Source organism: Trachinotus anak, unplaced genomic scaffold (assembly GCF_046630095.1).
Source record: "Trachinotus anak isolate AG129_WGS33_773 ecotype Australia unplaced genomic scaffold, CSIRO_AGI_Tana_v1 ptg000007l, whole genome shotgun sequence".
Classification (NCBI taxonomy): Eukaryota; Metazoa; Chordata; class Actinopteri; order Carangiformes; family Carangidae; genus Trachinotus; species Trachinotus anak.
The window spans coordinates 5,127,631-5,152,500 of NW_027273858.1; the positions used below are offsets into that span (position 1 = coordinate 5,127,631).

Consider the following 24,870-nt stretch of genomic DNA (forward strand, 5'->3'; position numbering starts at 1 on the left):
TTTCCTCAAGGCACGCAACAATGATTTCAACCTCGAACAACCTGACACAAGGAATAAAATTTGGCTTTTTTCCTATCAAGGCAATAAGGAAAGAGTGACAGGTGACCACTAATGAACAAAGGTCTGCCACTGCCAATTTCTGTGCAATGAGCAAATCAGAAACTGATCAGAAAATGTGTGTATGGGGAAGTTTTAGATATTTGCATAAGAGGGCAGTGAAGGGAGGGACAGGGGGCTTGAAATCTTCTGCACACAACCCAGAATCCCTACAACATGTCAGCATTGATCTTCCTGAGGTCCACCCCTATTGGTAACTAGATGGATGCCTTATGGTTACTAGGCAACTCACCTGTGTGTATATGTATATATATGCATACACACACACACACACACACACACAGTCGACTAACCAATTAATTAGGACAGCATAAGCCAATCCTGTGGCCTGCTGTGGCAGCTTCCTCTAGAACCGCTGTAAATAGAAACTAATGTATCTTCTGCCTTTTTCAATGAATCAATGTTGCAACTATCAACACAGCCACATGAATTACATTTCACATTAAATGCAGAGCAGGCGTGTGTGTGCAAAGACGTAACTTCAGCGGACGTTACATTTCCCTGCCCGCTGTGTGATATATGCCACAGTGAGTGCCAACCCTGGGCCTAATAAGCGGGTATTTTTGTCACGAAAACTAATTTGCACGGGCCTCGTTGCTAATAAGAGTGCAGGCTCTGCCGAGAAGGGATAAGAAATATCTGGGCCACAGGCTTCAGGCGACTGCCAGCCCCGGGGTGTTGCAGAGAGCCGACAGGGAGCCAGCGGTGGGTGAGGGAAGCGCTTCCTTCTCGCCACGGCTCTGCGTTGTCGACTGTAAAAACTCAAAGCACAAGCGCTCACCACGAAAAACAACCTGTCAAAGCGCCACATTCTTCGACACAGGCCTGCCCGCTGGTGCGTTTACCAGTCGGCGGTGGTATGAAAACAGGAGCCGTCGCCGCTTACCATCTTGCAGGTCGGATGATGAAATCCAGGCGGTGTGAACGGAAAAGAGGCAGGCTACAAGACGGGGGGAGTCGGTAGGCCGCCGAGCTGAGGCGAGAAACAGAGGAAAAACAAGCCGCGGCTGCTGTGCTGTGTGAGGTCTCGGCCTGGCTCTACACCCAGCTTCAGGCTCGCTTCTCCGTCCCTCTCTCTCCTTTACAGAGGTTTTCACTGCAGTGGCAAAGGGAGGGAGACCCGCTGGGAGGGGACAGTCAGCGGAGGAGGAGGCTCGGTTTGACAAGCAAGGGGGGGGGGCAGTACTGTACATCCGGGTACTGCAAGTTATATTTATTTATTTATATTTCACCTCCTGAACAGGTTTGTGCTTGTGCTCCCCCTAATGGTGTTATAACAACACTGCTCCCAGGCCTTCCTACATGTTGCACTGTCTGTTCACTGAACCTCAATGTACACAACTGGCAGATGGACTTCATTTCATGTAATCCCTGCAGCACTAAGTCGGTTCATCAATAGCACAGACTTCGCCTCATGGACAGGCACTAAATCCACACTAAGCGTTGTAAGCCATAGTCAGATTTTAAGTGTCTTTAGATGAACAGCAGAGGTGGACTGAAAAGAAAATCTAAACAATTGGACATTTCCTAAAGAACAAGATGTTTGGACTGGAGCAGAAACTACTGCTGTAACTGGCAGTAGTAGTTTCTACCACAGCAGTAGTTCCACCTACTTCTATTACTACATGTATAACAAGTTGTAATAGAATTAGGTCGTGTGTGAAGTTTCTAAACACTTGTAGTACTGCAGTGGACAGAATGTGTAGCACCATGGGTATTTTTCTTTTCAGAAGCAGACACAGCAGCGGTAGCAGATGAACCGTATGTAACCATTGATTTCACAGCAACGAAATGTTGAGTCCAAACTGGGCTAAATGTAAAAAGGAAACTTTTTTTAGACATCCAGCAGCATTTCAGTGACATTTCAATGTGAAGCAGATTCTAAACTTCAAACATAATTGTTGAATGTTGACATGAAATAACACTTTTATAACATCCTTTTTTTTTTTTTTTTGAAACTTTGTTTAACCAGGATATGTCTGTGTCCTGTACATTTGTTGATCCTTGTTTTATTTTTGCCCACAAGCAGAGCTCAAGCTTCAGTAAAGCGACCAGGGAGGTAAAAATGAAGCTTGTCCTTGTGGTGTCTTTTTGAAAGTGTGTGAGTCATGCAAGCCAGTGGTAATTCTACTAGCAGTAATAGTAAATATAGTAGCCGTGGTATGTTCAATAATTCTGGACAGCGGGGTAAGAATCACACCTTTATAACAAAAATAAAAAAATATTATTTTCCAGGATTCTGGTAGTACTGCGGGTAAATCTATCTCTACACAGATTTTTATATCTTTGCAGCTGGGTTGATCCTTCACTCCTCCTTGCTGCAGAACAATCAGATTTTGCATGCAACACCATAGCATCAAAAAGCAGGTTGGTGAGTTTGTTAGGACTTTCAAGTCAATGATGAGCATTTCATTATTGTAAAGTTGAGAGTGATGTTCTGTTTTGTCAGCGTGATGATTGTGTACTTCTAACTATTGTGGTCAACCTGGATCACAATGCTCTTTGGGACTTTTCCCCTTGTTACATATATTTCTGCTGTTCAGCATGACATCTTTGTATTTCTATATGTTTCCCTTTGCTGCCTTCAAAGTTCCCATAGACATTACAAATACATGAACTTGATCAATTTATGTTGTTTTCCTTTTTAAAACTGATTTACAGTAGCAGTTGCTTGAGTTGTCAATACTGTGTTTAATGAATACTGTCCTTCTGAAGGTTATGTAGTTAGTTTAGGATAAATGAGTCAAATAAACACATTTTCCACACAAAAAGATTTTCAATTTTACTATGAATTAAATTATAAACAAACACTTTCACAAAAAGGTAAGAACGATATGTAAATTTCAGCACTGTATTGCACCATTTCATTATTTTGTTGCCTTGATTTCTTGCATAGATTGATTCAAAATTTCACAGAAAATATTTTATAGTCATTTCTACCAAAATACACAAAAATATGAAAAAATCTCAAATGGTTCACTGTACAAAAAATACTATTTTTGAAATACTATTATTTCCCACAAGAAATTCATTTTTTAGATATGTCATTAACAGTTTATGTTCTGAATATTTGAAACACAATATTTCTCTTTAATAAACACAAATATTCATGGCTAAGTCCTTTGGAAGAGGTAGAGAAAACAAACACACTGTAAATAGGGGCACAAATTCATCCAAATACATAATTCCTACCTCCAACACAGCATCATACTGTACACAAAATGGTACCACAAAATAATACACATATACACAGCTACACAAAGAGTTTCATTTAAAAACTTAATCAATATAAGTTCACTTAAACATGACAACAAGAATTTGTGTAATTTCAGGGTGTGGAGGTGCTGCGCAGGACAGGTGCACGACAGTGTCAGTGTAAAGGGGCAGACACACTTTCTTTCAGGGTAACAGCAGCTTATAGAGGCTGGCAGAGGAGCTGACCTGTACACTTTCAAGAGCCTATGAAAGATTTCATCAAGGCACCTGGGTGAAGTGCACAATGTAAAAGTCCAAATTATAAAATAAATCAATCATTTTTTGGTTCTGAAGCGGGAATGTGTGTTGTGTGGCGCCAACAACACCAGCATAACTGTTAAGATAAAAGGTATCTCCCCAGTGATACAAGCTTAAAGTCTCACAACTAAAAGCAGCAAAACAGGCTGAAAGTAGTAGTTTTGTTATTCTCGCACTTGTAGCTGATGAAGAAAACCTGTGATAAATAATCCCTTAATTGAATTTTAACTATGTGTATTGATTTTCTTCGGTCATGTTGCCCTGCTCTGTTGCATACTTTGAAATATATACCCCATATTGTTAACATTAGAGGCTGCAGATGTCATGGCAAGTTCACATAGGAGGACAGATGGAAAGGATTCTGCTTGGGGCCGGTTAAATCCAAACGCCACTAATTCAAGGACACTGGACTTGGTTGACAGGGGAAGTCTACAAGGTGAATGTTAACATGACTTATTATGCTTTGCTTTCCAGCCAGCAGTAGTTTTCTAAGAACTGGCATGACATGAATATCTGGAAATGTTGTAATGAAACTCTTCACATGTAGACATAGCATCATAGTACATAAACACAAATGACCACATCTGTAAAGCACCAATTGTAAAACACACACACTGAAACACACGGGTACACGTGCACTCACACACATACAGTTCTGTACCGCTTGATGATCAACAGATACCACAGCTGAACTACACGTTAAAAATATTCATCTCAAAAAAATCTTTCAATACACAATTAAAACTGATTTAAAGTCGGTTGTTGAGAAGTGCCGTGTGTGCCATTTTAACCTCAGTAGATGCCATATTAATCTTAATGCATTTGTATAATAAAAGAAAGACTGGCAACATCATCACATTTTACATGAACTGCTGTAGGATCTGATTTAGCAGGAAATTTAATGCATTAACAGCATAAAGGAGGGAAAGGGTGTGTGGATTTTTTTTTTCCAAACACTCAAAGTTTTAGATTTTCTGATATTTTTTGGAAAAATTGAAAAGAAAAACAATGAAGCCACAGAGAAAAATTTTAGGTGGAGCAGAGCGACAGTAGATAAGGAGAGGAAACAAACGAACATCCTTTTAGCAACAGAAAACTTTCTCTTGAAGAGAAAATGACATGACAAACTGACAATTAGTGTCACACCTAGTGTTTTTGCAGATTACACACTGAATCTTTCAGGCTGTTCCTCCGTCACACAAACATCTCCTTGTTGACCCACATGAGTGTGCGCGTGTCATTGGGTTTGCATTCATACTCAATGCTGTTGAAGCTGTTTCCCCACTGGCAGTGGTCCCTCTTGTTGTAGTTGTAGTACTTCACCTGCCACACTGTCTCAAACATTCCCGCCTCTGTGAACTGAGGGAGAAACAGATGCAAAGACAGATACTCAAACACAAAGTTTCAAACATCTTGTAGACTGCCTGATTTGACGAGCTGGTGATGAAACATACAGAGTGGACAGAAGGGAATACACACACACACACGCTCATGAGAAATTAATGTAGCCACAGAGGCTCTCACTGAATTATCATGTGTAATCATGTGAAGTCAAGAGGAAACATACTGACTGGACAGATGGATGCTTGTGCGCACACACACACACACACACACACACACACACACACACACACACACACACACACCATATGATCCCTGAGGCCCCAGAGTGTGAACTGGACAGATGGGGAGCATAAACAACACAGACGCAAACCAAATTCAATTATATTTGCGACATTATATAGTTTAAGCTCTCTTTCTCCTTATAAGATATTTCTAAACATATTTGAACATTTGCATCAGATGCTTTCATTGCCTTGCCAGGAACTCAAACACCCGCTTCCTCCAAGTGTCTGTGTAGTACTGCAAGATGGCAGGATTTGCCCTCTGAACACCGGGAATTCATTTTGTGGATGATATGTGAATGTTGGTACAACAGTTTTGGGCCTTGTCAGTGGTGTGTGTTGCATAAGCTGGATCAGAGTCTTGGTACACCACAATGACCAGTCCACTGTTAATTAATGTGCATGCTAAATAGTTAATGACCTAATCTTTTAAATACAATATCAGTAATTGATTATTTGTTTGGCTCATTTTAAGCAAAATAAATACATAAATAAATTAAAAAAAAAAAAAAATTCTCTGGTTCCAGTTCCTCAAACGTCAATATTTTCTGGATTTCTTTGTCTTCCATCATTGTAGATTAAATATATTTGGTCACACAAAACAAGATATTTTAATGAAAATAATTATTAACTTAAGTTATATTAATTAATTACAAGCTTTGACACCTAAACGATCCATCACTCATCCCAACCATGACTACACCAATGTAGCTATCATCATCCATGGTTACTCCAGCTAAACCGTAACCACGGAAACACCTGTAACTATCAGGATACACTGTAGAAATGTGTAACCACGGTAACACCTGTAACTTTCAGGATACACTGTAGAAATTTGTAACCACGGTAACGCCTGTAACTATCAAGATACACTGTAGAAATTTGTAACCACGGTAACGCCTGTAACTATCAGGATACACTGTAGAAATTTGTAACCACGGTAACACCTGTAACTATCAGGATACACTGTAGAAATTTGTAACCACGGTAACGCCTGTAACTATCAGGATACACTGTAGAAATTTGATACACTGTAGAAATTTGTAACCACGGTAACGCCTGTAACTATCATGATACACTGTTGAAAAACTGTAACCTTGGGAACAAATATAACTGTTGTAGTACACTGTATAAAACTGTAACCATGGAAACAACTGTAACTATCAGGATACACTGTAGACTTTTGAATGTTGAATATTTCCTGTCTGTTTCTCCAGATCAAATTAGTTTCCTGTCCTGTGGACAGCAAATCCATACCTGTATGCTGATCTGAACCGGTTGCCTCTCCCCACTCTTGGTGTGTGCCACCCCCTCTGTGTCGTACTGGCCAGTATAGACCACCGACTGTGGGTCTTTAGACTGCTGCTCCAGGGGAAAGGTCACCCCACCCACACTCATCGACCTGCATACATGTACACAAAGGATTCATCAAGCAGCAACCTCAGGGGATGAAAAACATATTAGTGCAAAACCTGTAGTTCCTCGAACAGCCACTTGAAGCTGGCTCCAAAAGTGAGTAAATCCCCACAGACACCCATGTTAAAACTTTAAATAAAAAAGCCTCTATAGCTAATTACCTTCATAACAATTGCACAGGGGGTGATTTTATTTTTTTTATAAATAAAGCTTAAAGTAATGTATAATTGAGGGCGTGGCTGCTTTGAGTGACAGGTGGGTGACGTCACAGTTGTCTAGCCGCTAGCTGTGCGCTAGCAGTTTAGCTAATTTGAGTCCTGCACTTGACCTCTCGGCCCTGTTGGTGAGGCCTTTTGGGGGATTTTTCATGCTGTGTGGTTAATTGACTAATACAGCTGGAGAAGTCTGTGCTCCGTCTTTTTGAGGTGAGTGAAACTCTAGTTTGACTTATGTGTTGGCGCTAATTAGCGGCTATCGGTGTCTGAGCTGGTCATGTTTGTTTAGGTCGTTAATTAGCTAATTAGCTAGCAGTTAGCCTTCCAGCAAGTCACAGAGACTATATTCAACTTCATGTACATGGAATTTGTCTGGAGATATTGTTAAAAAAATAAAGATTAATGTGAAAACGATTGATCATCAGAACTTAACACATAGGTATATCCTGACATATCTGACAGACTGGATTTATTGAAATCATAGGCCAATAAAATCTTGAATCCCTCTACAGATACACTGAGCTTCATACTGATGCTGATTATATGTTGACAGATCATTAAGTGATATAAGGCCACAGCATGGGCATGCCACAAATTCAGTTCACCATCTCCAATGCATCATGGCATGTATGACCTATTTTTATTTTTACAGCGATGTGCTCACTCAGGCATGTCTCACACCCTGATATTTAGATGTCCAACACTAATCCCTGTTCGGAGATGGAAGTACAACAACATTCATTCCATAATCATGAATTGTAGGCAAATCACAACAGGGCGGACACACAAAGCCCAAACGCTTGAGTCCTAATCTGTGGTGGATTTGACTTGTGGCCAATTGGGGTTTATGCTGCCTTCAAGTGCTCCTCGTAAAATCCTACTTCCGAGCGCTAGACTGGGAAGTAGCCTAGTTCATACTATTGTAACAAAAAGTGCAAGATGTATTTTTTTAAGTGATATTTTTTGTTCTCTGCAGCCTGGAAATCAAGGAAAAGCTCCACTTTTATATCCCTTTTTACCAGTTAATGTACGTTACAGACTTGTAATGGTCATATTTCCTACTACACATGAATGCAGCCTTAAAATCTGCGCTTGCCTATTCATCAACACACCTGTAAGGTCAACGCCATCGAGTGCATGAGAGGAAGGACCCTTATCTTTGGTCTTTTTATCAACTCAAGCAACATAACTAATACTCAATCTGTGTGATTAGGAAGAAATACAGGAAAACTGCAGTTGAGGCTCTTTAAAGCAGATAGAGGGCCTACTGCATAGTGTATTTCACTTTGGAGAGTAAATACATTTAATCAAAAAAAAAAAACAAAAAACTAAAGACACATTTTACAGATCCAGGGTAGATTTGAAAATATACCCGGACAATAACGACTCTATAATCCGGAATATTCGCGACAGCAATAACAATAATTAGCGATGCCACATTCAGGCAAAATCTCCACAGCCTTCCCATATGGATCATCTCCATATTCCCTGAAAATATCTGGCGCTCAGTATTAAATTAGAAGGAAGTTGTGGGAACATGGTTATATTTATTTGACAGGATCAATAGGTTTACTATAGCCTATCAGTTTGCTTGGGTTATGATAATCCATGCATGAAACAAAAATCGAAAGAGCTACCTACGTGGCCTCGACCGCTCCTGGTTTAACGACCACCTCGATTTTGTACTTGGACCCAGTCAGCAGCTTTATGGTCCGGGTCTGTCCGAACCGTGCCCCGTCGGACTTGAAGTACACGGCGGTGTTGTTGGGAAGCATCTTCAAGGAAATCCCAATTTTGACGATCTGTGGTACGTCGGCCATGTTTCCATACAGCCAGTCCCCTCCAGTCTCCGGGATGGGTGAGATTTCGAGGTGTGTGTTATAGGTCTCAGGTGTGGATCAGCTCAGGCAGACGGAGAAAGTCCATGCGGAGAAGCCCGCAGCAGAGCGCACCGCACAGGGACTTGCGCAGCGCTGCGCCCCGTAATCCCGTCCATCCTGCAGGCCTAATCCCAACCAATGCTCTCTCTCTCTCTCTCTCTCTCAACCTGAAATCTCTCACTCACTCACTCACTCGCTCCTATTCACCCCACCCGTCCTCTTTCTTGCGCCCCTCCTCGTTATTACTCTTTCTGTTTCTTATTTAAGTGTTATTGTAAAACATGGAGGTTGCCTTTCGCGGTGACGAAATTCCGCCAATCATGAGTCTGTGTGTGGATTACTTTAACTAATCCTGGAAGGCGTCAGATAGCCTATATGCTGCCTGCCACAGTAACACAACAATTAGGCTGGACAACAGGGTAAAAATAAAGCAAAACGTACAGATGGTGAGGATATATAGACTAACTGTATAACACATACAGCAATAAATTCAGGGTCCACCTAAGGTCAACACATGTCTACAGCTAGAATGATTAAAATTTAAATAAATATTTCACAAAGTAACCCCATACAGTCGTATACCCTAATAATAGCCTATAGCCTTGTACTAATGCATCATAGAACAGGCGTATTTAAGACAGAAATGTAAACACATGGTTGATAAATCCAGTCATTCAAAACCAGTTGCTGAGGACTCAGATATGAGGCCGTGTAATTCTACTTTTTGACCACTAGAGGCCAGGCTTGGATCACAACAGGAAAACCCCACAGGCTATAACATGCCTGGCTTAAAATTGTTTAGGCAATGTTCAGAAGTTGCAATAGGACAGTGATGTGCTGGCATTTCAAAAAAAGGGGAAACTACACACGATGGCGTAAAACTGGTAATGTCTGCAAAAACTTCTCTCATTTGAGGACTGAAATAAAACATATGGGAATAGTGGAGTCGTTTTTAACTATTGAACTTCATTGTATTGATTAAAAGGACTGAACATAGCCAATAATAATAATAATAATAATAATAATAGTCATCATAATCATCATCATAATAATAATATCACCACTTAGGGTCTGCTGTAGGTCAAAGAAAGAAGTGGGGATTAAAATCTCAGTCACACTTTGTTTTAAATACCCTGAATGGACGTGAATTCATGTGTAAATTGGACAGCAGTCTGTTTGGTAGTGACAGGTTAGAAAGACATGGTCACAAAAAAAGAAAAAAGAAAAGAAAAAGTGGGGTCCATGTGTCACATGGTCGGTCGGTGGGGAGGAGAGTGACGCAGCTGTTAACAACATAATCAGAAAGCGTGATCGGTTCCGGGGGGAGATGGTTTGACACCGAGCTGAGCCCACCACCTCCACCCTTTCTGCTGTCGCTGAAGCCGCTATCCTTCACTGTAAAGTCTCATTCTCTGAAAATGAACTAATCTCAAAGTGATATTCAACCTCCAACCAATTCAATTATGAAATTTTACTTTGGAAAATGTAGTAGGCTACTGAACTGTAGCCTACAATGTGAAACCAGCTGCACAGTAGGCTATATTCAGTTATACAAATACCATAATGTCGATTTTCCTCCTAAAGTGTGATTTTGACTCGCAGAAGAAGAGCTTGTGTTTCTGTGTGGGGGTGATTAATGCAGCATATTGGCCTGGATATTATCTGTGGTTAATAGACCAAAACGATCACGGTGGCTGGTTCGGTCTTCAGGCGGTTTCCTTCCCTGCGTAAAACCTGCGTCATCGGTGCATTGGTGTCTTTTCGCGTGTCTTCAGTCAATATTTATTATTCAAATCGAAAGTCACACGTAGCCACAGAGATCACCTGCTAGTCCAGTGGTTTTGGTGGTGGTGGCGGCAGTGCTGCGCCCTTCTTTGCCCGATGCGTAAAAGAGGATGAACGTTTGGAGCAGCACCGGCAGGCTCTCCACACTTTGACAGAAAGAGGCAAGACGGCGAGTGAGTTGGGGAAGAGGGAGAGTGTGGTGTAGGAGGATGGGAGAGCCCTCCCACCGCCAAATGTCTGGATGGATCCACTCCTTCATAACCCAACTCTTCTCCAGCCTTGCGCAGATGGCCAAAGTGTCCAAACCAGACTGTGAATCAGCTGAATGACAGGATGAGAGCAGATTAGACATTTAACTCTTAACTCACTGCTTTGTTTTATTCACTGTTCAGTGAAAGTTAAAGTAGCCAAACAACCACTGGCGCAAGAGGACTTGGCTACATGTGAATGTCCGCCGGTCTCCCAGCGCACTCCACGCCTGCGCTGGTGATGCCATGCCGCGAAGTCACACCGGCGACGAGAGCGGCAGCACCGGGCTCTGGCTGAAGACCTCAACGGGACGCCGGGTGCAGGACTACTCGCTGAAAGATGTGGAGTCCGGGCAAAGGGCGATGAATAACGCGGTGCGAGTAAGTGACGGTCTCCTCTCTCCCGCCACGGCAGGTGCGGTGGGAGCGGAGAGGAAGCAGGGAGCCCGGCTCAGCCTGCTGGGGAAGCCGCTGACCTACAGCGCCCAGAGCGGCCGCAGGAACGCGCGGTACCGGCGGCTCCAGAATTACCTCTACAACGTGTTGGAGAGACCGAGGGAATGGGCGTTCATCTATCACGCTTTTGTGTGAGTGCTTACACTTTTACTCATTACATAGAAGAGATTTAGACAGTACCAAGCAGAGATAAACCATTAGTTGATACTGACTGTTGTCATGATAATGACCAGCTGGGGTCAGGGTGTCAAACTGATGCACGTTGAATATGGATCTTGTTTCATAGGGGACAAAGTGTTTTGTAGAGCCATTTACTTCCTTACATTTACTCCTGTTGTCTAACACATGCAGTCCCATCTCCCTTCATCCATCATACTTATAAACATATAAACACAGATATGCTTAGCAACACAACTCAACACCGTGACTTGGTCGTCTCTTTGCTTTTTCAAATTTTTATCAAGTTGGTGATGGAGACATCCTGGCTGTGACTATTACTGGCGTGATTTCATTCACCTTATGCCGCAATGTGTCAGCACAGGTTTTCTTTTGAATGTGATCACCTGTTGCTCCATCCACAGTTTGCAGAAAACACTGAAGACAAAGCCTGAAGCTGTTTAGATTTTAAAAGTGGGTGAATTTTCAATTTTACACTGCACACCTATGTGCTATTTTACACCTAATTGCAAAAGTTGTATGCAGAAAATGTATAAAAACCACTACTGTATTAGGTTTAGTCTCTTCCTAATCTTTACGTAACACTGGAAGCTCTAACAGATTTTGGGCTCTTAGAGAAGGTCAACAAGCTGTCAAGTGAAAAGGGTGAATGTAATATTAACTGCTACTCGCTTGCACGATCTTGAGTCTTTCATCACGGGTTTGGTCAGAGAGCGGCTCCAGAGAAAGTCCTGGAGGGACTTTTTAAAGCTGACAAGTTCCAGTTCTTAAACTCAAAACAGCCCTCAGCTGACCACAGCTTGGTTTTTCCTGGTGTAAAATAGCTTCATTGGCCAAAACGTCTGATTTCAGTTCTCCTTTGACACACACAAAAAAAAAAAAAACAAACAAAAAAACCCCATCCAACTTCCTCTCTCTCTCTTTGTGCAGTTTCAGTGAACCATTTTGAAGATTATTGCTAACATTCAGACTGAGCTTTCCCTTTTTTGTGTCTGTCTAAACTAATGGGATTTGTCGTTTCATTGCCTTTTGCTGTTTGCGTCCCAAGGGCGCTTGTCAACATGACACACTCTTAATGTACTGTGTGTTGATCCACAAGAGTACAAGATCTTGTCGTATCTTTAGAGATAGTTGCTTGTGGACTGATTCTTTTCTGTTTTATACTCTTTGCTGTGCGGCTTCTGTACTGCATGTCCAAGACATCACCTGTCAATCAAACCTTGTGGGCGGGGCTGTCACTTGATTTAAGTTTGGGTTTCTGTAAGCGCCGCTCTTGTCTGTGTCTGCTCAGCTGAGGTAGTAGTTGATGCTGTTGTTAACAAATCTTTTTCTGTTTATTTGAAACTTTGGCTTTTAAAAGACATCATATTCTGTTTGGCTGAGGATATCTCAGAGGAAAAAGCTGTCAGGCTTGTGGCAGATTATTACACATGAAGTTGTTGTTTCATGGATGAGCAAGCTCTGCATCAACACAGCTGTGGTGAATCCTACGGACTACACTTTCGTCTTTCTCACTACATCTCTATCTGTGCATATACAGTAAATATAGCCTACTACATATACATATGCATGAATCGATGTGTATGTATCTTTTTCGCACACATACACCAGCACGGCCACCAACCGCAGCATGGTTGGAGTGATGAAACACCACATCCCGTCTCGTTCCAACTCAGCCTTGTTGGAAGGAGAGCGCTGTGAGAAGGAGGAAGCAGAGCTGTCAGAGGAGGGGCTGTGAAGCCGGATGTTGACGTTTTATTTGCTCAGTCGGGACAGCTGAGGTCGCAAGGGTTAAGTTGTTACATCTGCTCGCAACCACAACCTCCCACACTTGATAGTTTGCATCAGCTGCACATATGAAATGATATAAAAGTGCCACTTAAACAAATTGTTTTAAGTGAAATAAAGAAACTTCAGAGAGATTAGGAATTCAGTTGGAAATCATTGATGTGCATGTGTCTACTGTACACATAACAGTGTTCAAGTGCAGTTTAATGTACTTATATATTTTACGCTGTGATGCCTACTCTACAAATGTGCACAGTATACTTTTTTACTTTTTGACAAATATTGCGATTCTGATGAGTCATGATTTTGATGAGAATTTTTGAATTTCATTTTCACTGGAAAAAAATATAAATATGATGGTACCAAACAAGCATGTTCCCTTACATCTGGAGAGTATGATTTGTAGCTCGGGGCATCTCTGTAGCACGACAATGATTCATTTATTTGTAAGTATGTTGTGACACATTTGACCTTTTATCAAAAAATTGCAGCTCCTGCAATTTGGATATTGCACTTGGCCATACTGTGATTTTGATAATATTTTGATTAATTGTTGAACTCTATTTTTAATGATCTTCTCTTTATAGTAGATTTGTCATTCCCTATTTACAGTTTAAGCATTTATATGTGATATCCCAGATCCAGTGTCACTAATAATAAATACAACTCCAGAAAAAGATTTAACTCTGAAGCAGCAGTGAAGGCAGCGAGAGAGGTTCAGTTTTTTCTCTTTTGGATTATTTCTCCCTGGATTTCACCATATCAGGGCCAGCAGGAGATAACTGTGAAAAGTACTTCATTACATAAACATTGACATATTGTAAGGAAAGCAGACATGAAAAAAGATGCAGACACCTGAGGACATTTACAACAGTCAGAATATATGACATCTTAATTAGAAGGATAAGGACACTTTGTATTAGGATTTAGGTATTAGCACATTAGGTGTTCAAAACATATTTAGGTGTTTATTTTATTACACTTTGTCCTTTTGCATCTGGAGATTTCTCAACAAATTCACCAAAAGTTAGTATTTTAACACAACACATGATACCGCAATCGTCTGCACCATGTCATTACTGGTACTGTAAAGCTCTCTCAGTGTTAGCGGATCCAAACATGGTCACTTGTTCAATCCAGATTGCAAATTAAAACTATTATATGCAGCATTTCACTTCAAAGTCTCCACAGTAAGTGTATTTATAATGTAATGTTATCGTTGGCTGTTAAAGAAACTGCTAGTGAACGGACCACTTCAAATTTTATATTCTGCATTCATTTACAGGTATTTCAGATTAGATTTCCTGAGTGGTTACTTTACATCATGTGGTGTGTGTGTTCATGCTTGATGTCAGGGAGTGGTTAATGCTTATATACTCTTGCTTATTCAGATATATATGAAAAAAGAAGAAAAAGACAAACTCTGAACACGTGTGTGTGTGCAACAAATTTACACACACTGACAAATGTAGATACATAAGCTTATACACCAACAGTACTAGTATGCACATGCATTTTGCATATTTTTTATCTGAAAAAAGCGCATTGCACTTACAGACACACCCATTCACTCACAAATCTGTGTAGAATTTTATTTTACCTGTATACAGACACACATATCTACACTTAAACCTGAAACGCAATCATATATAAACAGATGTACACAACATGCACATGTGGGTATGGCCACACGTAAACACACATGGCTACACACACGTGTTACAAACACAATCATTCACACGTGGTAAGAGATGAACATACACACAAACAAGAAAGTACATGATTTATACAAGAAAAGTTTGCTTTGATCGTCAGTAATTAGTAAGTGGTTATGTTGAAACAGATGCTTCTGTGTGTGTTTGTGCGTGTGGATCCACTCTGGGTAATTGTGTCAGAGAAACAGCTTGATGGTGCATATGTGTGTGTAGATATTTGAAATCTATATATTACTCATCATAGGAATCCCTGATGTGGTGCTTATAGCTGGTGATGGACCGCAGTATGAATCAAGACACTGAAAAGCATCTGGGCTTTCTTCTTGCCAAATAGTGCTCCCACACTGAAACACTCCTGGCATTAAGATTCAATCTCTTAATGAGATGGCGTGTGTTGGGCTAATCACATTTTCTGAAATGGGTTCCAGTCACAGTCTGCATTATGTGCTATACTCGGAAGATGATTCGTTTCCTTTCTGCATGTGTTTGTGTGTTTATCAGAGCACTGTCTCACCTCATTTTTAATCTGTGTGCTCAACGTTTTTGTACCTGAGGCAAGTGTGAAGGTGCTGTATGCCACTTGTCCATGCATGGATGTGTGTATGTGTTTGTGTGTAAGGTTACTGTGTTATCAAAGTAAGTAATAAGTACATTTCTGTCAGCAAGAGTTAATGTATCCACGTGTTTGCTTTTGTGTCTGAAAATTAGCTACAGAAATGTTTCTCTGTGTGTGTGTGTGTGTGTGTGTGTGATTGATTAATTCAGTCACACAGTGAGTGCATCAGACATTGATCCCAGAGCCATTCTAGTGTATCGACAGGTAGCACATCAACCCAGCGTGATGATCTGCTGTGAGGCAGATACCAATCTTTTTCTAATGATCAACCTCAGTCCAGTTTTATCCTTTAACTGCACAGATTTGTGCAGAGTCTGTGATGCATTAACTCCCAGCTTCAGTCGGGTCTTTAAAGGGAGCCATAGTTGATTTTTATTTGAACAGTCAGACATTTTTTAAATCATGAAACAATCTGTCTCTCAGCTTTAACTATATTTGTAACTAAATCAGCCCATAACCATAGAGGTGGTTGATCAGGGAAACACTCCTGTGAGTTTAAATGGTCATATTGTTTATTTCAGAAGACTCTGACAAGCTATATTTTCATGACAGTGCAGTAATGAATTACAGAATTGACATATATACTTGCATTCACTCATTTGGTGGATGCTTTTACTGAAATTCACTTACATGTGAGGGACAACACTGAAGCTTCTTGAAGACCTTGAATAAGTACTAAGTACTGCATCTATTCAATAAGGCGAAGTGCAAGGAGATCAGGTAAAGAAGTGCACAGTAAGTGCTAGGTAGGCATGATAGGGTGTTAGAGGTGTTAGGAGAGGAAGTGCTCTCAGAGGAGAGGAGTCTTCAAATATTCTTGAAGATAGAGAGGGACGCCAGCGCGCTGAAAGCATTTGGTGTCTCACTCCTTGCTAACATTAGCAACAGGTTAACATTCAGGAATCACCTAGTTTAGTTCAGCTGAAGGTTGTGTGAACTCTGGAGCTTTAATGTGAGTGTGTGCTTTAAGGGGGAGGGGGGGTAGCTTTCTTTGATATCAGTAATTTAAGCTTATAGACTGTGTATTTCTGAACCATACCCTTTAGTATTTGTTCAGTGTCAACATCATGATGACTCATAATTACATAATTATTAAATAAATCCAGAAACAAACAATTGATAACCTAGTAGAGTAGAGCCCTGCCGTTGTTTCATAATCTGACCATGTCTAATGCCTTTTATTGTTTCCTCTTGGTACTGCTGCTCTACCCATTCATACCAGCCATAGCGAGTTTGTGTGAACCTTCAGTGGTGGTGAGGGGCGTGTATCATGTGACTGATAAGTTGATGTGGTGGTTTGATTGGTCAACACATTATACGTCTTGGAACTCAAGCAGTGTATTTCTGCTGTCTTGTGAAAACTTAGTATCTCTCACAACACTGCTTAATTTCATTTCACTGATTGGGTTTTGGAAACTCTGAAAACAACATGATGGATACATTAAAATATATTGTGTTCCAGTTAAAAACAATTTAGCAGTTCCTGAGAACTTGAGTATTTGTAATACAATGTTTGTACCCAGTGTGGAGGACTTTTGCTCTTTTCAAACATGTCAGTTGTGAGACTGGAAATGTGAATCAGTTGATTAAATTTGAAGTGCTACAAGATCCTGTTGCACCCAGAGATTATTCAATCACTCATCAAACTGCAGGTGCATTGATCCAAAGAAAAAGAAAAAATGTAAAATGCACTCAGGACTGAAGAACTTCAAAGGCATCCTGAAGAGACTGCACTTTGTTTCCTGAGAACATGGCGACATTTGAGACACCTGAGCACATAAAAGAGTCTCTGTGTTTAGTTTCCGAGTTACTTCCAGGTATGGAGGAGGATGTTGGCTGGCACCCAATGGAAAATGCTGGAAAATGCTAAGGACCTATTAGATAGGATGAATAGACGAGGGATGCGTGTGTGTGTGTATGTGTATAAATACTGTCATGATGTGTTCCGGTGTTTGCAGGAATAGGTACAAAGTGGGTACCCTATTAAAGGTAGCGTGTGTGTGTATTTGTCTTCACTGGACAGTGTAACACAACACAGACACAGTGTGGATTTGTGTGTCCAGGTCACCAGTTGGCACATGTCATCCAGGGCAGAACAGAGGGATGGAAACAAGAGAAGATGGAAACAAGTAAAAAATGAGAGAGGGACTGAGAGTGAGTGACAGAGGAGGTGAAGATAAGAGCAGGGAGATTCAAGGTTTTCTATGCAAGAAAAGACAGAGGCAGAATTTCGAAGTTTGTTTATTCCATGTGTCCTGTAGGAAAAGCAACATCTGCTTGTCTTCTCTGATTTAAAATGAAGGAAAAGGCATTTATAGACACCCAAAAGTATCTCACAGCTGTGTGTGCATGTGCATGATATATAAACATGAAATGAAAGATGTATAAGAAGTGCAGGATTATCTCAACAACAGAATGTTTGCATATTGAACATTTTGTCTTTTTCAAAAGTAAATGACATATTTCGAAGTTAGAGACCAAAGAAGCTATTTCTTTACCACTATAGTTTCAGCCTCTATAGGACTGGTGGTGTAGTGATCAGTGAACTCGTCACCTATAATTATGGACCTATCAATTCTGCATCCCTGCAATCATGCCTCTCCCTTTTTGGGCATCTCTACAATATATTCTAAGAAACACACCTTTTCGCCTCTGTTTGCATCTTTCTTGTGTTTTCATGTCATTTTCATAGCATTTGGCCTGGAAGGGGCTAGAACACTGATAGATGTGGTAGAATCATCTCTAGTTCAAGGCTGCACAAAGCCAGCACACGGGCCAAAATGACTGTTGCGTTTAGCTGCCAGTGCTAGGTTTCAATCACGTTTATGAATCTCTGTTCATTTGATCAGAATCAGAATCAGAATCAGAATCAGTTTTATTGCCAAGTATGCTTTCACATACAAGGAATTTTTTCTGGTGATTGGTGCAATTGATCAGCAACAGTGGGGCTCTCTAGCCTTGTTGATGAGGCTAATAGCAGATGGGAAGAAGCTATTTTTGTGGCGAGAGGTTTTGGTCCTGAAGGACCGCAGCCTCCTGCCAGAGGGGAGTGTCTCAAAGAGTTTGTGTCCAGGGTGGGAGGAGTCAGCTACAATCTTCCCTGCACGCCTCAGAGTCCTTGAGGCGTACAGGTCCTGGAGGGACGGAAGATTGCAGCCAATCACCTTCTCAGCAGAGTGGATGATACGCTGCAGTCTGTTATTGTCCCTCTCCGTGGCAGCAGCGTACCAGATGGTGATGGAGGAGGTGAGGATGGACTCAATGATGGAGGTGTAGAAGTTCACCATCATAGTCCTTGGCAGGTTGAACTTCTTCAATTGCCTCAGGAAATACATCCTCTGCTGAGCTTTTTTGATGAGGGAGCTGATGTTTAGCTCCCATTTGAGATCCTGTGTGATGGTGGTTCCCAAGAAGCGAAAATGCTCCACGGTAGCCACGGGGGAGTCACACAGGGAGATGGGGGTGGGTGGGGCTGGGCTCTTCCTGAAGTCCACTATCATTTCCACTGTCTTCAGAGCGTTTAGCTCTAGGTTGTTCTGCCTGCACCAGGTCACCAGACGCTCAGTCTCCCACCTGTAGGCAGACTCATCGCCATCAGAGATGAGTCCAATGAGAGTGGTGTCGTCTGCAAACTTCAGGAGCTTGACAGACCGATGGCTGGAGGTGCAGGTGTTGGTGTACAGGGAGAAGAGCAGAGGAGAATGATGAGCTGTGTTGTCAGATAGAGACACACAAAAGACAAATGTGTGGTCATTGTGACACAAATTTGAAAATAAAGTCGCATTAAAAGGTTTGCTGCACGTCTCATATGTCAGAGGTTTTCACTATATTACAGTCAAACTACAGTAAAAGAGCTTAAGACTCTGAGCTCAATAAAAAGGACTATACTGGTGATTTCACATGTTTTAACCTATGGTCTACAGAGTGGACATTTAGTTGTCGTCATTATGTCACAATGCAATGGCAAGGAGAAACTGTTTCAAAATGGCAGATGTTTAAAGAACAATTTTTCAACAACAGAGCTAATGGTTGAATAGTTAATGGTTCATTAGCAACCCAATAGCCTGCACAAACCCCCAGATTTCCTTCCAGCTAAATGCTAATGTTTGAAACTCAAACCATCAGCAGTGATGTAAGAGAGAAATTTTGGAGGAGGGAGAATAATTTGAAATTCAAACTCATGATTAATGCATGAACCAATGCATCGCCCTGAATGCACATGAGAAAATCCTCTTTCTTCTCCTTAAGTTACACTGCAGCATTTGTTTTCATTACACCTACTACATTTTCCACTCAATCTTTTTGCATTAAGTGCATGTGTTTTAAAAAATGAGCCAATTAGCATTTGAGCGGAGGAATTCGATGAGCGATCTCATCAGCTTTGATATTGTCATCAGAGAAGCAGTCGGCTACGTCAGTCAGTACTCGCTGGTGAGAAGGTGCGAGATCAGAAGGGGCTGCAGTGACAAATATACTGTGACATTTGAGCAGGTCACAAAGGAAGTGTGTAGGTTGTAGGTATGTGTGTGTGTCAAAGGGCAAGAGGTCAAGAGAGGGCAAGACTGAGCAAGAGATTGTGTCCCTTTTCGAATGCTATGGGTGTTTGAGAGAGAAAGAATAAGAAGACTACAAGTGGATAATTAACATGAGTGTGTGTATGTGTGTGTGCATACCTGTAGTTGTGTTGTGAGAATTAACAATTGTTTGTGTGTGTGTCTTCACTATTGGTATGACACGCACACATGCATGCACACACAAACGACTGCAACTACAGCTGCACAGGTTTTCCTGCCAGTGTATGACTGTATGAGTATACAGGGTCACGCAGTGTATCTGTTGCTCTGTGTGTGTGTGTGTGTGTGTGTGTATTCCTCTATGTGTGTGTGTGTGTGTGTCTGCTCGTTAGTCATCAGGCAGCCCTCTCGTACATCAGCCAAGGTGCCAGTTTGCTGAGCAGACTGCGGCGCTGATGGATGGAGACAGGCTGAGCTCGTCAGTCCTGCTGCCCACACAGAGTGCACCGCTGCCGGGTTTGCGTCACACCAGCCTCTCCTACCCTGCCGCACAAACCTCGGACATTTCCCTGTCAGTTCTCTGAACAAGGACGTACCTCAAAAGCACACACTCACAGAATCCCGTATACATACCCACACATATTAACACACATTAATGCACATTTGTGCTCATAGTTCACTGAAGATCCATCTGTAGTATCAGCAAAATGTACTTAATGTAGTGAAGGTGCTCTTTATGCTATTACGACATGCAAACCCCCTTCAAACCAACATTTTTATTTAACAGTTTATTTAACTGCTGTAGATAAAGCAACCTGTCTCATTTAAACCCAGCTCACATTCATCTATTAGTGGGTGAGAAATCCATCACTTGGGAACTTGTGCATCTCATTTTCACAGACTGCACATGTCTCACATGAAGAACATGCAGATACTCACAGTGCATACATTTGGGTAACAGGAAGACAGATTATCAACCAATCAGAAAGGAATGAATAGCAGTCAACACTAAAAGCCAGTCTTACTTGTTGTGAATTTTCTGACAACTTCTGCTTAAAACCCAAAAAGTAAGAAGGACTGTTAGTCTGGGAGCTTTAGAGGTTCTTTATGGTGAATGTTAAAACTTTTGGAGACAGCCAGGCTGGCTGTTGTCCCCCTGCGTCCAGTCTTTATGCTAAGTTTTACCTCTCTAGTTAAAGCACAGACATGAGGCTGGTATACAGTTTCTCGTCTAAGGCAGCAGCCACACTACTACGTTTTCATTTTAAAATGAAAACAGTCTCCGTCCAGACGACTGGTCAGTAACACTCACAGTACATCATCCATGCTGCTTTCACCACTGGTAGTCGAGGCTGATAGGACCCAATCAGGGAGCGACCGTGGGTGTTTTTCAAAGATCTCCCTTTCTGCACATCCAGACTACAATGCAGTGCCGGAGTTTTCAAACAAACAGGACCAGCAGTGTTTCCAAAAGTCTCTGTCTCCGTTTTAGATGTTTGAAAACTCCAGAGTTAAAACGTAGTAGCGTGTACGTAGCCTAACTCTTGGAAAGAAAGCGAATAAGAATATTTCCCATAATTCAAAACAATTTCTTTAATGTACAGCAGCTATAGCAGAGTGAAAAATACATTTGGTTAAAGTAGCATAAGGTGGAAAAACAAATAGAAAGTGCAAATTCCTTGGAACTGTTATTACAGTAAGTAGACTACCTAATGTAGTCGACTATATTCCCCCATGACGTATCACTCTTGCACACACATCTAACCAGTCAAACACACACACACACACACAACCTACTGAAATATTGACACTCTCACCCCAGGTAGTGAAACAGTATACTGCTATATACGGCTCATAATTCTTGCTGTGTCTGTATCTGAGGATTTCTCAAGGGTCACTGAGCAAAGAGTAATGCATGAAGGTTGTGTGTGTGTGTGTGTGTGTGTGTGTATATGAGGCAGCTCAGTCTGCTCTATACAATCTTTATGAACATATACACATCGACGCACCATAGCAAAAACATACAAGCCCAACACATACTGTGAATAATTCATCTTGGTTAGTCAGAGACATTTTTCCCCAGGTGACACACTGATTCTGGCAGAACAGCACCAGCTCACCCACACTGACAAGCTTCTTAGAGTGAGAGAAAATACTGTATGAACAGGTGTTTGCTTCGTTTGACATGTTTTCTTTTGTGGATGGATTTTGGAGCATCATTTGTCACTCCGGTAAAATAATTGGAACTCAAGAAGTGCTGAGAGTTGCAGGAGATGGAGGCAGTGAGAGGAAGCGAGAAAGAAAGGAGGTGGTTGGGTGAGAGAAAAGGAGTTGAAGAGAGGAATGGTGAAATGAGGGTACAGACAGAGGGGTAATGTGCTCTCCAAGCAGTGATATTACTCTGTACTGCTGTAAGATACCTGGCAGTCTGCCGTCTTGTTTAATTGCCTCAGTCACTTTCTCTAATACACACACACATACACACAGCATTGAAAAGACAGACACACACTGACACACATTGAATCAACAGAAAATTAACTTTCAACAGTGTTGATCAATGATTAATTGTTTGAGTCGTTTATCAAACAAAATGCAAAGCAGTCATTGCTTCCAGCTTTTTTTATTTTTGAGATTGCTGCTTATCTCTGTTGTGTATAACAACAACAATGTGTGAATGTCTCTGGATATTGTCCTGCTGGTCGAACAAATGCAATTTGAAGATATCTCTACTGGCTAATGGAATATGAATGAAATGTGTGATGGCCATTTAGCAAATAATTGATACATTGATGGCAAAAATAATTGTTAGTTACATAAGGACAAGGATGTAAACCATGCTATGTTAATGACTAATTTAATCCAATTTTGGTTTTTGTATTATGGCTTTAACTGAGGAATTACATAAACTTGGTATTGGTATTGGTATTCTGTGGTATTGATAAGAAAAACACACATTGAAAAGAGGACATAAACCAGAAAAAAAAACTGTTTTGGAGACAGATTTGGTTTAGAAATGCTAACACTGAAAGTTGAAGCTACTGAATTGGGAAGCTGCAGCTATCACCATGACTCCAACTATTCAGTATTTATATTCAGACCCTACCAAAAGACTTTGCCCATCTTCCATGTAGACTGTTTTCTTTTGTTTCCACATCCACCAAACTGTTCACAATAGGCCTTTTAAAAAAACAATGTCTACATCATTCCCTCATTCCCTTCATTATTTATCCTTTTATGATAAATCCAGTGACATTTTGACAGAAATAGAATGGCATTTCACAGCTGGGAACAACAAGCCATTTATGACATTCAATCTCAGAAATCCAAGAGGTCCAGCTTCCTGTGACAACGCTTCAGGCACCAAAACATATATAAATACCATTCAAGGGCTTTTATGCAAATAAGACCAATTTCATGTGTTTCTGGTCTGTCTTGCCTGGACTGTAATGTAACCAGCTCAGCATCAATATCTAACCAGCCTGAGACAGCAGACAAGGAGGGATGGAAGGAGGCAAGACAGGGTTGAGAAGAAAGGAGGGATGCTACACAATAGCAGTCAAATCTGAGGTTTGTACACTGTATCCTCATTTAATTTCATCCTTCTGTCTTGCTAATATGGTGTTAATGTGGGTAGGCGTGAGAATTGGCTATTGTTAAAGTGTGAAGTCATTACAACTCCACTGATAGACGTAGACACAGCAAGAGCTTCCCTCTGAAGGCAGAAGTCAGACTTGGACAATCTGTCGGCTCTTATCAGTCGTCGTCTCATCACTCATCAACCTGGCCGAGCTGAGCGTGTGTATTTTAGTGTTGCACTGGACATTTGACATATAGAGAAGAGGATTTTTACAGCAGCTAATAAGCAAAAACAGAGTCAACTGGCAGTGTTCCCACAACATTTTGACTTCGTTTTGATTTACATATTAAAATTGTTCTCTCTCCCTCTCTGTGTTGTTGAATCTGTTGTGAATCAGTGTTCCTTCATTGCCCTTTAAAGATGGCTCTTTTGTTGTGGAGGCGTCAGACCATGGCTGCTCTTTGAAGTTCTCCGAGTGAAGAATCTTGGGCATATGTGCAAGAGTTTAAGGAAACTGACTGAGGCAGGCTCCGTTTTTTTTTTTTCTCCTTTCTTATTAAAAGCTGTCAGGAGCCAGGACGTGGCTCTTGGCTAGTGTTCCCCCGAGGAGCACAAGAGCTGTCCATCATCTGTTTCTCTTCGTTTACAGAGTGGAAAATCTTTATTGTCTCATGCTATGAGATCAAGGGGTCTCTTGTTTGTTGGACCGCCGGTTCTTGATTAAAGTTGAGAGAATGATGCATCTCTGCCCCACAGCATCCTTAAAGGGACACTAAATGGCCCAAAGTCATTCTCCTGTACAGGTCAGAACAGCTGCATCACACGTGAGCTGCCACAGTGTGTGCTGCTGCATGTTGCAAAGGGTAGTATATCTTATTTTACTGCGACAAAGGCACAAAATAACCATAATACACGACTCCATTTTACCACAGCTCAGTTATCCTGTGATAATATGTCTACTTGTATACACAGCTCCTTTGTGATCAATAGAGATTTACACTGACACTCAATAGAAAACATGCTTTTGGAAGGCTGCACCATTGCTTGGTCCATACTGTATGTACAATTTTTCATTATTTTTTCCTCACTGCTTAGTTGACCTGTGTCCAACCATTTCTGGAACTGACAATCCGACATTCACACCCGCTCCATGCAGCGATTGGCCCGGGTAAAGTATGTGGAGCTGAGAGAGTACGCAAGGTCTAAACTTCTCTCTCAGGCTCTGTTT

At 41.3% G+C, this 24,870-nt stretch overlaps 3 protein-coding genes across 4 annotated transcripts in view; 1 reads left to right on the plus strand and 2 right to left on the minus strand.

The window, feature by feature from the left end:
- The window catches only part of ppp3r1a (protein phosphatase 3, regulatory subunit B, alpha a), a 28,275-nt gene extending 27,012 nt beyond the window's left edge, over positions 1-1,263 (minus strand). Inside the window, exon 1 of the mRNA XM_071480013.1 lies at positions 1,004-1,263. Coding sequence (XP_071336114.1) covers positions 1,004-1,006 — 3 coding nt within the window. The 5' untranslated portion in view covers positions 1,007-1,263. The remainder of the gene's footprint in view (positions 1-1,003) is intronic.
- A 1,610-nt stretch (positions 1,264-2,873) lies between these two features.
- Positions 2,874-8,925, minus strand: cnrip1b (cannabinoid receptor interacting protein 1b). Its single transcript, XM_071480024.1, has 3 exons — positions 8,528-8,925; positions 6,513-6,657; positions 2,874-4,989 (listed from the first exon to the last, which is right to left on the minus strand). Exons 1-3 carry the CDS (start codon positions 8,704-8,706, stop codon positions 4,825-4,827), a joined length of 489 nt encoding a protein of 162 aa, XP_071336125.1. The 5' UTR covers positions 8,707-8,925; the 3' UTR covers positions 2,874-4,824.
- An 832-nt stretch (positions 8,926-9,757) lies between these two features.
- Positions 9,758-24,870, plus strand: part of kcnq5a (potassium voltage-gated channel, KQT-like subfamily, member 5a) — a 97,417-nt gene continuing 82,304 nt past the window's right edge. For both annotated transcript variants that reach the window (XM_071480017.1, XM_071480018.1), the window contains exon 1: positions 9,758-11,386. In XM_071480017.1, coding sequence (XP_071336118.1) covers positions 11,046-11,386 — 341 coding nt within the window. In that variant the 5' untranslated portion in view covers positions 9,758-11,045. The remainder of the gene's footprint in view (positions 11,387-24,870) is intronic.